Raw genomic sequence first — 14,299 nt, 5'->3', positions numbered from 1 at the left:
GAACATATGTAACTGAAAAAAGGTGTTGAGATTATCATGTAACAAGAATGAGAGACAACCGATCCTTATATTGGCATCCTTAGGATATTAAAAATACCAAAGGAAGTTCCCCACCTTTTTGGATGGATCCTTTATAAAAAATTTAGAGACAAGAATGGATAAAACTTACATAGAGTGAAAAGTAATTTATACATTGTGTTTTTCGTTATTGGAGAGAGTATCCATGTCACTGTTGAGGTCACAAAGGCATCAACTGTTGAAAATATATTCAGACAAAATTAAATTGCTGAAATCACATGCAACATTTATTAATATTTCCAAAGCAGTAAATATCTGAATGCAAGGATTAGAAATAGTTATTTTTGACAGAGAGCCAGCAAAATCAAAACCTGCCTTTTCTTTTTTGTAATTGAATGTTCACAAAGTAAAAGTGAAAAGTGTATTCAGTTTTTTTCTGTATATAGCTTTTCTTCTTCAATCTTCAGCAATACATAAAATGAATTGTATTGTTATAAAGATTACTTATTAAATTGGGTACTACATAATGAAGTTGTACAAATGGATGAAACACCATACATTATTTTAGTTTGAATTGGTTTTATTTTTCTATTATGAAAGTCTCTTTGTTTCCCACAGAATTTTGTTCTGAATACTTATATCACTTTACTCTTAACATTTCAAAATTGGGCCTTTAAATCATTCCAAATTTGGTCATCAAAGTTGAGAGTTAACTAATTATTAGTAATGTTCAATATAGCAGATTTTTATTATGCCCTCTTGTTATAAGACAAGAAATTTTTGGAAATAAAATTATGAAATAAGATATGGCTGCTGCATGGTACATTACAATGCTATAAACATTATTTGATGGACTAGAAGTTAACTAGATCTTAAAAAAGGAGGGGAAAATATTTCATTTTTAAAAAATCTTATGCCCTTCTTTGCCTGAATTTCCTTGATCATTTGTTGTTTTTTTAACAGTCTATTAGTTATTTTTATTCATTTGACCAGACTTGTGAATTCATTTCGTATATGGAGTTATCAAAGAGAAAATTCCCTCTACCTATATAAATCTGCGAGTTTTTTGGAGAATTGGAATGTTTTCTTAGATAATAAGAGACTAGGTCACTTGCTCAAGGACATACAAAGCCAGTATTTTTAGAGATGGAACATGAATCTAGATTATACTGTCCCTCATTAAAAACATCCTCTCCTCTGCCCCCATCATTGTAAGTGATTTTTTATACTCGAAGGAACCTGAAATTAATCTGAATCTGAAATGATTAACATATTGCTTTCAGAAAATCACAGAAGCTCTGAGTTGGAAAACTCTCCAAAAGTCCTTTTTTTTAAATAATATGGAATAAGAACCCCTTACCTGACAAATAATCTAGTCCATTAAGAATGGTTTTATATGCACTTTAGATTTCAAGGAAGCAGATTTCAAAGGGGTGGGATATTATGGCCTAGGAGAAGTCAATCCAGAATGGATGGGAAGCTCACAAAAAGAAGACATCATGGGGAAAAGTATAAAAAGAAGGAAAGGGAGAGATGGAAATCAAAAAAAGATTGGCATCAATCCTCTGAGAATTCACCATTTAGATTATAGAAGACATGTACAGAAAATGGAATTAAGATGGAAATCATAGATGAATACCAAAGCAGGGAATGGTAAGAACTCTGTTTGGAAAGGTAATAGAAACTTCAAGAGAACACAAATTCAGTGAGAGTAAAGTATATCTTGTTTCTCTATTTCTGTCCTTAGCATCTGGTACAGTACCCAGCATATAACAAGTAAACCCAACTTGAATTAATTAAACTTGATAGAGATAGCAAATAGCAATAAAAACACTTGGGTTTTTGGTTACAACAGAGCAAAAAAGAAGAAGCCAATTGGGGAGAATACTGCTTGGGGAGAATGTGATCACAGCAATAGATGACAGAAGGAAGGTAGAGATGTTCAACCATTATCTTGTTTCTTATTTCAGGGAGGTGATCACTGGATGGAAAGCATAAAGCATAAATAGTTGCAGAGTGTGTTATATAGCAACATGAGTAAGAATGTATTAATAAAAGCTCCTATCTATTCTTAATTTGAAAGGCTCATGTAAAAAAAATAGATATAGAAAGAATAGGCCAACTGATTACTCAGTCACAATCTTGGAGAATATGATTCCATGAAAAGGGAAGAGAATGGATCCTGAAAAACCATAGCCTAGTGAGCCTGATATCAGTTTCTTGTAAGATTCTGGAATGTATTGTTTAGTATGGACTTAATATTTAGGATGTTTTGTTTCGTTTTAGTACTAAAAAAGGAAACAGATTAAAAAATACCTCATCATAAAAATTCAGTAATTTATTTAAATTTTCTTTCAATTTCAACAAAGCATTTAAGAAATATAGCATGCTATTTTTGTGGACAAAATAAAGAGATGAAGACTGTGAATAATTCAGTTAGGATTTTTCAGTTGGTTTTAATTTTTGTTTTAATTGAAATACAACAGAAACCATCTACTGCACCTATTCTTGTCTTTTGTGGCCAAACACAATAAGTCTTAATTTTGCTTCCACAAAATTGGTCTTCAAAAACTTGAAGACAGTTTTTATGACTCTTCAAGTCTACTTTAAGTTAAATATATTCATCTGATCTGTGTAAAAGATCTCCCTCATCTTCACCATTACTTTGCATTCTGGTGCATCATTAGTTCCTTGACATTTTCCCTAATATGTGGAGCCCAGGAGCATCAGTACTTTAGATATAGTTTGATCAGAACAGAATACTTCAGGACTTTCTTCACCCTAGTCCTAGACGATTTGCTTCTCTTAATGTAGACCCAAATGGACTCCATATAAAAAATAAACATCTATCAGTATCCTCTATAATGTAGGCTGGAATTTTTCTTGTCCTTAAAATGTATTAAAATTAACTCTGATACTTGAATGGAAAGAAGGAGTATTAGATTAAATCCTGATCTATTGAAATACTTTTTAAGTTGTCTGAGTTCAATACATGTTGAGGCTGAGAAGCTGCTTTTAACCAACACTTTATCCTGCTCTGACTGTCATTTCCCTGTTTGACTAAAAAAACCTGTTTTTGTTTTTTAATTTTTATTTATTTATATTAAAAATTTTTAATTGTCAAAAGATACGCATGGATAAGTTTTCACCATTAACCCTTGTAAAACCTTATGTTCCAGTTGTTCCCCCTTCCCCTCCCTTCTCCCCTAGATACCAAGTAATCCAATATATGTTAAAGATAGTAAAAATATATGTTAAATCCAATATATGCATACATATTTATATAATTATTTTGCTGTATAAGAAAAAAATCAAAAAGGAAAAAATGAGAAAAAAATGTAAGCAAATAATAAAAAAAGATTGAAAATGCTATGTTGTGATCCACTCTCAGTTCTCACAGTTCTCTCTGTGGGTGTAGATGGCTGTCTTCATCACAAGATCATTGGAACTGCTCTACATTATCTCATGTTGAAAAGAGCCATGTCCGTCAGACTCAATCATCGTATAATCTTGTTATTGCTGTGTACAATTTCCTGCTTCTGCTCATTTCACTTAGCATCAGTTCATGTAGTCTCTCCAGACCTCTCTGACATCATCCTGCTGATCATAGAAACCTATTTTTGCTAATTATAGGAGGCACTGTTTCCTTTCTTTACTCAAATCTGAGTTACCAGCATCCCCTGAACAGTCTTGGTCTATTGTAGCGTATACATTGAATGACATTAAGTGTAACATTACTAATACTCCTAGAACTTTTTCATATTAATTGCAATTTAGCCATTCATTCCTTAATTTTTAATCTGTGAAATGTTGTGTGAGATGTTATAATTATACTTATTAAATTTTATGTTGTTAGGTTTGACTCTAAAGTCCTAGCCTCTAAGGATCTTTTTTTTTGCATTTATATTATGTCACCTGATTAACAAGTCAGCTATCCCTTCAAACTTTTTGTCATCTATAATTTTTTAAGCATATCATCTTTTTCTTTATCCAAGACTTTAATAAAAATGTTAAATTGCATATGGACAAGCATGGGTCCCTGGGACATTCCACTAGAGATATCTTCCCTAGCTAAAAATAGCACTATTTATGATTTTTTTTATTAGTTGATTACAGACTTATATTCCATTGTCTAGCCCACATCTCTCCATTTTATCACAAAAATAGCATGCTATATTTCTTAAATGCTTTGTTGAAATTGAAAGAAAATTTAAATAAATTACTGAATTTTTATGATGAGGTATTTTTTAATCTGTTTCCTTTTTTAGTACTAAAACGAAACAAAACATCCTAAATATTAAGTCCATACTAAACAATACATTCCAGAATCTTACAAGAAATTGATATCAGGCTCACTAGGCTATGGTTTTTCAGGATCCATTCTCTTCCCTTTTCATGGAATCATATTCTCCAAGATTGTGACTGAGTAATCAGTTGGCCTATTCTTTCTATATCTATTTTTTTACATGAGCCTTCCAAATTAAGAATAGATAGGAGCTTTTATTAATACATTCTTACTCATGTTGCTATATAACACACTCTGCAACTATTTATGCTTTATGCTTTCCATCCAGTGATCACCTCCCTGAAATAAGAAACAAGATAATGGTTGAACATCTCTACCTTCCTTCTGTCATCTATTGCTGTGATCACATTCTCCCCAAGCAGTATTCTCCCCAATTGGCTTCTTCTTTTTTGCTCTGTTGTAACCAAAAACCCAAGTGTTTTTATTGCTATTTGCTATCTCTATCAAGTTTAATTAATTCAAGTTGGGTTTACTTGTTATATGCTGGGTACTGTACCAGATGCTAAGGACAGAAATAGAGAAACAAGATATACTTTACTCTCACTGAATTTGTGTTCTCTTGAAGTTTCTATTACCTTTCCAAACAGAGTTCTTACCATTCCCTGCTTTGGTATTCATCTATGATTTCCATCTTAATTCCATTTTCTGTACATGTCTTCTATAATCTAAATCAGGGGTTGTCAAACTACGCCTGTGGGTCAGATGCGGCCTGCTGAGGATGTTTAAGTGGCCCACCGGGTTATGGCAAATGGGCTGAGGGGCAGAGACAGAGTGTGAATTTTTGTTTTTACTATAGTCTGGCCCTCCAACAGTCTGAGGGACAGTGAACTGGCCCCCTATTTAAAAAGTTTGAGAACCACTTATCTAAATGGTGAATTCTCAGAGGATTGATGCCAATCTTTTTTTAATTTCCATCTCTTCCTTTCCTTCTTTTTATAACTTTTTCCCTTGATGTCTTTTTTTTTTGTGAGCTTCCTATCCATTCTGGATTGACTTCCCCTAGGCCAAAATATCAAACCCTTTTGAAATCTGCTTCCTTGAAATCTAAAGTGCATATAAGACTATTCTTATTTTTTCTTTTGCCTCATTATCACAAATTCTAAGGTGGATTAGTCATTTAAGTCACTTACCTCAAAGGTTCTCATTATTTCCAGCTCAGCAACTAAAAATTCCTCCTTTATTACTGATTGAATCTTCTCTCTGTCTCTGTCTCTCTCTCTCTGTCTCTCCCTTGATCACATACACACACACATACACACACACACACACCACTTTCTTTTCCTTTCAACTTAATGCCCTTGAGATTAGATTTGCAAAAGTCTTCATGTAGATATATTTTTATCAGACATTGGTAAATATACTTTATCTCTTATAAGGAATATGTTATTATTTTTAAGCCATTATATAGAATTCAAGATCTCATTCTTGGCTGTTCTCTTCTTAATCAGCTGTTGTTCACTTATCTAATTTAACTTTCCCTTTTGATGCCTTTTTGGTAGCAATTATTGTCTCTGATGCCTTTGTTTTCATTTGCTAAGACTGATGAAAGCATTGTCTTGTCCAGGACATTAGATGATTTTAGAAATATTTCATAAATTCCTTCTGGCATTATCAGTTGTACCCATATGAAATCATTAAAAGTGAGCAATAATCATCTAGTCTAACAAGTTATGTAAAGTTCTCTATCATTTTCTAGGTACTTGTACCCCCAAAACAACACATTTCTTATTATTAGGCACCTCTTGACAAAGAGTTGCTTCTAAGGCAAATTACCCTCTCAATTAGAAAATGAGAAAAAAAAATTAAAGCTATTGACTTACTATTGCTTTATTTGTTAAATCCCTTTTATCTTTGTTTAGGTAAAGAAAGTCATTCTCATTCTTTATCTAATAGAATATTCTTTTTCAATGAATATCCTTTTTTTTATTTTTTCCCTTTAAAAATATTTTTCTTTTCCATTTCCACTGAGCAGAGACAGCAGCAAAACAAGAAAATCTTCATAACCAATATTGTATCATTAAGCAAAGCAAATTTTCATATTGGCCATTTCCAAAATGATCCTCAGTAGGTTGTAGTACCTTTTTAGTTTCCAATTTTGTTACTCTTAAAAGAGCTTTTATTCATTTTCATTGTATGTCTCTTGTTCCACAGGCTTCACTACTGATTTCTGAATGATCAACAATCCAAGCTTAATACAACTTAAGTTTTTATTGTATGTTTCCATCAGCATTAGTATTAGTAAGTTGCAAAACTGAGAGTTTTAAATAAGAATGTACTATTATATGTATGACAGAAATTCAGAGTTTCTTTTTGCATTGGCCTTTTTCATGTGCCTTAAATAGGAAATCTATTTTGGCTTTTCTTTGTATCCTCAGTGCTTAAAGTAATTCTGGCACATGGTAAATAACTAATTTACACAGACTTTTTAATTACAAGCCCATTGTGGTTCCATGGAAATAGGATCAGTGTGGTACATAAAAACATTTTTAAAAGGTCGTGCCCCATATGATATGTACCTGTAACCCAAGGGAATAACCTTTTCCTTTTTCTTTCCCTGTGGTTTAGCTGATTGTATAGCAAATTACAACAACCAGCTGGATAACAAACAAACAAATCTGATGCTGCCTGAGCCTACCGTGTATGGTGATGTGGACCTGAGCAACAAGATCAATGAAATGAAAACCTTCAATAGTCCAAACCTGAAGGATGGTCGATTTGTTAATGCATCAGGGCAGCCCACTCCTTATGCCACCACTCAGCTCATCCAGTCAAACATCAGCAACAACATTAACAATGGCAGTGGAGATTCCAATGAGAAACAGTGGAAACCCTCTAGTCAGCAAAAGCAGGAAGTGGCACCTATTCAATATAACATTATGGAGCAAAACAAATTAAACAAAGGTGAAGAGTTTTGCTTCTCCTTCCATCTTTTTTTATTTAACATGCTTACTTACTCCTTTGACCACTCTAGATTTAAACTTGTTGGAACTAGCAAGCATGGACTTTTTATGTTAATAATAGGCTTTTTATTACGTGAGTTTCAAAATTACCATTTATCAGTATCAAAGAGTTAATGAGCACTACAACAACCTTTGAGGATTGAATTTATTGTAACAAATAAGTAGCTATAATGGAATTAAATAAAATATTTTCATATGGCTTTAAATTAAAGGTAATAGTCAATGAGGACAGATGCACAGAAGTCAAAATACCTCACATTTTAAATAAACCATCTTATTATTTTCACTCATAGATTGAAGATAATTACTTCTATATGGTCATATAAATTAATAACAATTTGATATAAAAGTGAAGAAACCAGTGAAAAAATATTTAAATTAAATTTAAATTGAGAAAGGGCTTCTATCACTTACATTCCTACTATCTCATGTATTCATTAGACCAAATATAGTTTATAATTCTAGAAACTAAATGTCTGTTGTTGACATAGCCTATCTATACCTCACATGATCATAGATTTAAAGGTAGAAGGTTCTGTAAACGATCCAGATCTAGTACAACACCCTAATTTTACAGTTGAGAAAATTGAGGCCCAGAAAAATTAGTGGATTGTCCAACAGCATAGTAGCATCATTAGGGTTTGAACTTTTGTTCTTTCATATCAAACTCAGAACTTTTTGCCACTTGATTGAAATCTGTCAATACATTGAATTTTGTGTTAACATAGAATAAATAAATATTTTTCATTTACAGAAAAGCTTTCTATACTGCAACATGCAAATTAGAAGAGAAAGGTATTTGATTTCTTATTGATCCTTTAGCTATCTAGTTTAGTAAACTAATTTGCTAAGTTATAACCCTAGGAAAGGAAATCGTTATAATTTGACATATTTTGAGAAGACACAATATTTTTGGGTTATGTGTTCAAAAAATTCAACAATTTATTTTACATATACTTATTTTTTTTTCAAAATGAAATCTTGAGCATAAACTCGATATTCCAAAAGAAAATTCCTCTCAATCAATCTAAAAACATGTAAGTTTACTATGTGAGAGTCACTGAACTTAGCACTGTGGATACAAACAAAGATAAAAATAATTCCTGCTGTCAATAAACTCACATTGTAGTGAAAAAACAAACATCTAAATAACTATACACAAGGTATATAGAGAATAGACAGGGAGTAATTCCATAAGGGGAGGAACCAAAATTAGACATTTTATATAGTCCAAGGATTATTTGTAAAGACAAACATTTTATTTTTTCTTATTAATTTTTCTTCAGGGCTCCAGCAAACATTGCATCTCTCAAATTTAAGGTGATAAGACTGTCTAATGCCATGATAACTCAGTTAATGCTTTTATTAATTTTTAAAGACCCTTTGAAAATGTTGTTCACCTGCAATACCTTCCATATTTCAAAATGTTGACATTGTTTATATGCCATGAAAACATATGATATAAAATGCTATAAAATATATTAGAATGCAATCAGACTGACAAAACTGTTACCAGTTACATTCAATTATTGAATTAAGCATTTGGCTTTGTTCCTCTCTATGCTAATAATTGGTTTTGTTTTGTTTTACTTTTGTTGTTTTAGCAGATAGGATTTCAGTGCTTAAATGCTCTGTATTTTTATAAGCCATGGTATTCTTTTGTTACTTTCTGAATTTATTGGAGTTTTTTAGATCAAAAAGATACTGACCATTCTTTTTTTTTTAATATAAAAAATTATAATGAGTTTTCCAACATCCTATTGTTAAAGGAATTGGTTTTGTCTAAGAATTGCATTTTACTAAGTACAAGGAAAATTAATGCTTTATACTTTATGCAAAACATGCTAAAAGAGGAAAACTGTTTACTTACTGTTGCTAGATACAGTGGAAATTTGTCAAAGAGATAGGAATTGTCCTTAGGTAGAAAAAGAGACATAAGGAATTTAGGAAGGTTTGTTTCCATACATATGTGTGTGTGTGTGTGTATATACATATATACATATATGTGTATACATATATATATATATATACACAGCTATATACATATTTTCATGTGTATTGCATCAGTATTTTATAGCTTTATGTGTTTGGGAATCTGAATTGTTTCATATTCTGAAAATCTGATTGTTAAAAAAATGATATGGAAAGCAAAGATTTTAATTTATTTTTGTTACTTAGAAAATGACAAAAGTCTACATAAAATAACTTATAGGGAAAGTAATATTATTTTACTTTGTTATTGAATCTTCAGATTACCGAACAAATGATACCATCCCACCAACTATTCCATACAATCAGTCTTATGACCAAAATACAGGAGGCTCCTACAATAGTTCAGATCGAGGCAGTAGTACATCTGGTAAGTACCACTTCTCCCCCAAATTGAGTCTCCTGTATTTTTTTTCCAAACAATAACATATTAAAGATTTAAGCTGGTAAGCTTAATAACATATTTTATTATGCATTAAGATTTATAAAGTACCTTTCTCAAAATAATCTTTTCTAAAGTTATTATTGTATTACTGCAGATGAAGGGGAAAAAATTAAGGTACTATAAAGTATCAGAACTGTAGTTGAAACCCCTTTAGATTATGTTGCTTCTAATTCTTACATGATATTTGATATTTGTCACTTTACTTGGACTGAATATGCTAGATCTTGTCTTCTTTAGCAATTGGGCTAGAAAGACTTCCTTCTCACACTCCAAATAAGAATGTATTAAGTAAGTAAACTAAGGTCTTGCCATAATGTAATTATGTAGCTTCTATATACAATTGACATGGTAAAATATGATAAAAAATATAAATCTAAAAGAAAATAAGATCTAGGTTAGGTATATACCAGCTCTGTTTCTTTCCATCTATATTTCTAATTGTTGTTCTTTAATCAGAAAGGGTAGGTCCTAAACTTAAACTTAGGCATTTGAACTTGTTTTCTCCATCCCAAATTCTATTTCAGACATTTTCCTGTTGGGTTGCCCCTAGAACTTACAGGAGAAAGTTTACTGATACTTAAGTACTATTACAATATGTACGTTATTATAATTATAATTATAACAATTAAATTGTCTTCACAATGAAGTGAAAATTAACTTAATACTTAGTGTCTGAGTCTATATAACAAAATTCACAGTGGTATAATATATGTACCTTTCTTTTGTCTCCTGATTATTTTCTTCTCATTCAGGAATTAAGTTTACAGTGAAAAGTTGCTAAGGGATTTTAGCATAGTATTCCTACTTCTTTCCTATTTTCATTAGGAAACCTTAAATGCAAAAATCTTCACCTGTACTGCTCCTCTTTTGTAAATAGTATAATCATTTACAAAACACTTAAACCCAGTTAGGTTTTCTAGGCCATAGTTTGTTGGATTGGAGAAGATAGCAAAGATTCTCCATGATCTCAAAAGTTCCTTCTATGAGCAAAATTTTATGATTTTAATTTTATAATTCTTTTGAGGAATAGATTGTCTCATAGAATCTTTCTGAATGTCATTTTCCTTATCTGTAAAATGAGGATCATTAGAGCTCTGATACCTGTTTTGTAGGATCATTTTCAGGTACAAATGAGATTCAAAACTATTTTTTCAACTTGAAAGAATTATATAAATATCACTTACTACTTAATAAATAGCAGTTGGTGAGAAAACATGTAGATTAGCAGAAATAAGAATGCCATAAACCTAAGGGATTGATGGAAATGTTGTGATCAAGAATTATAATGACTATATATTAAGAGACCACTGAAAGGAGTGTATTGATTATAATCCTTGACCATTTAAGTAGGAGGCTAAGAACAAATACTATGTGGACAGTGACCCTAATGAAAAATTTGGAAGACTAGATAAAAGGGTAAAAATATCACATAAATCAGGCTAGAGTCAGTTATTCAACAATTTGTAGCAAATTGTAACAAATAATTTTTTTCCTTAAAACTACAACAGAATTAATCAAATGGTCATTTGTTAGGTATGGTCAGTCCTTATTTTTTAAAATCTCAGGATTAAACGGAAAAATTATATTTGGGCAAAATGGGAGTTTTAACAAAACTCATTTTATTCATATGTAAAATATGTTTGCCTTATATGTGAATATTTTAAAATGTGTGTGTGTGTGAAAGAGACAATGTCAAGGTTTTTGAACTGCATTAATTGATTTTTTTTCCAGAGACAGGAAAATTATGATTCAAAAAATATCTTACTTAAAAATATGTGCCTAATACATTGTTGGTAGAATTGTAAATGGATCCAACCATTCTGGAGAGCAGTTTGGAACTATGGCCAAAGAATTATCAAACTGTGCATACCCTTTGATTCAGCAGTGTTTCTACCAGGCTTATATTCCAAAAAGATCTTAAATGAGGGAAAGGGACCCCCATGTGCAAAAATGTGTGTGGTAGCTTTTTTTGTAGTAGCAAGAAACTGGAAACTGATTGGATACCCATCAGTTGGGTAATGGTTGAATAAGTTATGGTATATAAATGTTGTGGAATATTATTGTTCTGTAAGAAACATTAATCAGGATGATTTCAGAGAGGCATGGAGAGATTTACTTGAACTGATGCTAAGTGAAATGAGCAGAACCAGGAGACCATTGTACACAGAACAACAAGTTTATACGATGATCAATTCTAATTCATGTGCCTCTCTTCAACAATGAGATGACTCAGACCAGTTCCAATGACCTTGTGATAAAGAGAGCCATCTACACCCAGAGAGGACTGTGGGAACAGAGTGTGGTTCACAACATATCATTTTCACTCTTTTTGTTGTTGTATTCTTGCATTTTATTCTTTCTCATTTTTCCTGTATGATTTGATTTTTCTTATGCAGCAAGATAATTGTATAAATATGTATGCATATATTGGATTTAACATCTCTACCATGTTTAACATATATTGGGAGGGGTGGAAGCAAGATGGTGGAGAGGACACATACTTCTTTCTGATCTTCCCCACAACCCTCATATAATTACTAAATCCAGCACCTGAATTAGTTCTGGACTGGCAGAATCCATGGATATTGGGAGTGCAACAAATTTCCAACAGAAGTTAATTTCAAAGATCGCCAGAAAAGGTCTGTTTTGGGTTGGGCACGGAGGGAGGTGGCCAGGTGCAAGCAGGCGAAGCAGGGTTGCCAGTGCCTGGGGCAGAACCAGGGTGGGGAGTGGACTCCACCAGGTAGTGCATACTCCAAATGGTAGAACATATAGGGGGAGGATTCCACTGCAATGTTGGCTACTCTGCCCTGGTTGCAAGCCAGTAGATCAGCAGAAAAGTTATAAAACATCCAACACAAACAGAAAAGGTAAATAGTGAACCCTGATCTGAGGGTTCTCAGAGTCTCAGGGACTTGGCCAGTCCACAGCATGGGGAAATGAGTCAGCACTGACCCAGCAAAGCTGCAACTGTTTATAGAGGAAGCCTTCGCCTATAGAGGAAGACACCGCTTGTAGAGGAAGCTTGGAAAACCTCCCTTGTCCTAAAAGCAAACTTTAACTTTTAAAAAATGAGTAAAAAAATAAAGAGAACTCTGACTTAGACAGTTTTTATGGTGAAAGAAAAGAACATATTTCAGACTCTGAGGAGACAAAAAGCAGATTGTCTCCAGATGAAGCCTCAAAGGGTAATATAAATTGGTTCTCACACAGTGCTCTCCTAGAAGAAATTTTAAAAGATCTTAAAAGAGAGCTAAGAGAAAAACGGGGAAAGGAAATTAAAACTTTGAAAGAGAGTTTGGAAAAGGCATATAACTTATTAAAAATAGATTTGACAAAATGGAAAAATAAAAAAACACAGAATTTGTGAAATGGAAAAGGTAAATAACTTCTTAAAAATAGAATTTATAAAATGGGAAAAATATATAGAACACAACAACTCATTTAAAAACTCAATTGGACAAATACAAAAAGAAGTAAAAAAGTAAATGAAGAAAATAATTCACTAAAAATCAGAACTGAAAAATGGAAATGAATGACTCAATGAGACATCCAAGAATCAGTCAAACAAAACCAAAAAAAATTAAATGAAAAAACAACTGACCTTTTTTTAGGAGAGACAATCTAAGACTTATTGGACTCCCTGAAAACCATGATGAAAAAAGAGCTTAGACACTATTTTTCAGGAAATCATCAAAGAGAACTGCCCTGATGTCATAGAATTGGAACCTAAAATAGCCACTGAAAGACTTCACCCAACACCTCCTGAAAGAGACCCCAAAATTAAAACTCCAAGGAATATCATGGCTAAATTTCAAAATTATCAGACCAAGAAAAAAATATTACAAGTATCCATAAAGAAACATTTCAAATACTGAGGAGCTACAAATAGGATTACTCAGGATTTAGCAGCTTCCACCTAAAAGGATCGAAGGGCCTGAAAACTGATATTTGGAAAGGCAGAGGAACTTGGAATGCTACCCCGCTAAACTGAGAATTTTCTTCCAGGGAAGAAGATGGGAATTCAGTGAAAAAGGTGAATTCCATTTATTTCTGATGAAAAGGCCAGAACTAAACAAAAAATTTGACCTCCAAATATAACACTCAAGAGAAGCATAAAAAGGTAAAAAACAAAAACAAAAAAACAAACAACAACAAAAAAAAAAAACAAACCAAACCAAAACAAACTCTTGAAAACTGTATAACTGTATTTCTGTTATGGGTATACATAGAGAGTGCATGTATAAATTGATTTTACTGTTAAAACATAAAAAGAAACTAGAGGTGGAAAGGGGGGTTGTACCCAAAAAAAAGGGGGAAAGTGGAGGTAAAATGAGGGAAATTACATCTCAGGAAGAGGCAAAGAAAAGCTATTATAATTGAAGGAAAGAGGGGAGAGTGACGAATATTGTGTGAATCTTACTCTCATCAGGTTTGGCTCAAAGAAACAATATCACATGTATTTGGTTTCACTGAGAAACTTCTCTCACCTTACCAAAAAATGGGAGGGGAAAGGGGAAAAGGAAAAGGGTAGGCTAAATAGAAGGGAAAACAGATATAATAGGGGAAAGATATAAGAAA

At 32.3% G+C, this 14,299-nt stretch overlaps 1 protein-coding gene across 1 annotated transcript in view; it reads left to right on the top strand.

The window, feature by feature from the left end:
* ROBO1 (roundabout guidance receptor 1) overlaps positions 1-14,299 on the top strand; it is a 582,961-nt gene that overhangs the window by 522,678 nt on the left and 45,984 nt on the right. Inside the window, exons 22-24 of the mRNA XM_074299785.1 lie at positions 3,495-3,500; positions 6,890-7,225; positions 9,536-9,643. Of these exons, the coding sequence (XP_074155886.1) occupies positions 3,495-3,500; positions 6,890-7,225; positions 9,536-9,643 (450 nt within the window). The remainder of the gene's footprint in view (positions 1-3,494; positions 3,501-6,889; positions 7,226-9,535; positions 9,644-14,299) is intronic.

Source organism: Sminthopsis crassicaudata, chromosome 3 (assembly GCF_048593235.1).
Source record: "Sminthopsis crassicaudata isolate SCR6 chromosome 3, ASM4859323v1, whole genome shotgun sequence".
In the NCBI taxonomy this organism is placed as follows: Eukaryota; Metazoa; Chordata; class Mammalia; order Dasyuromorphia; family Dasyuridae; genus Sminthopsis; species Sminthopsis crassicaudata.
This window is presented reverse-complemented; position numbering and strand designations above follow the sequence as displayed.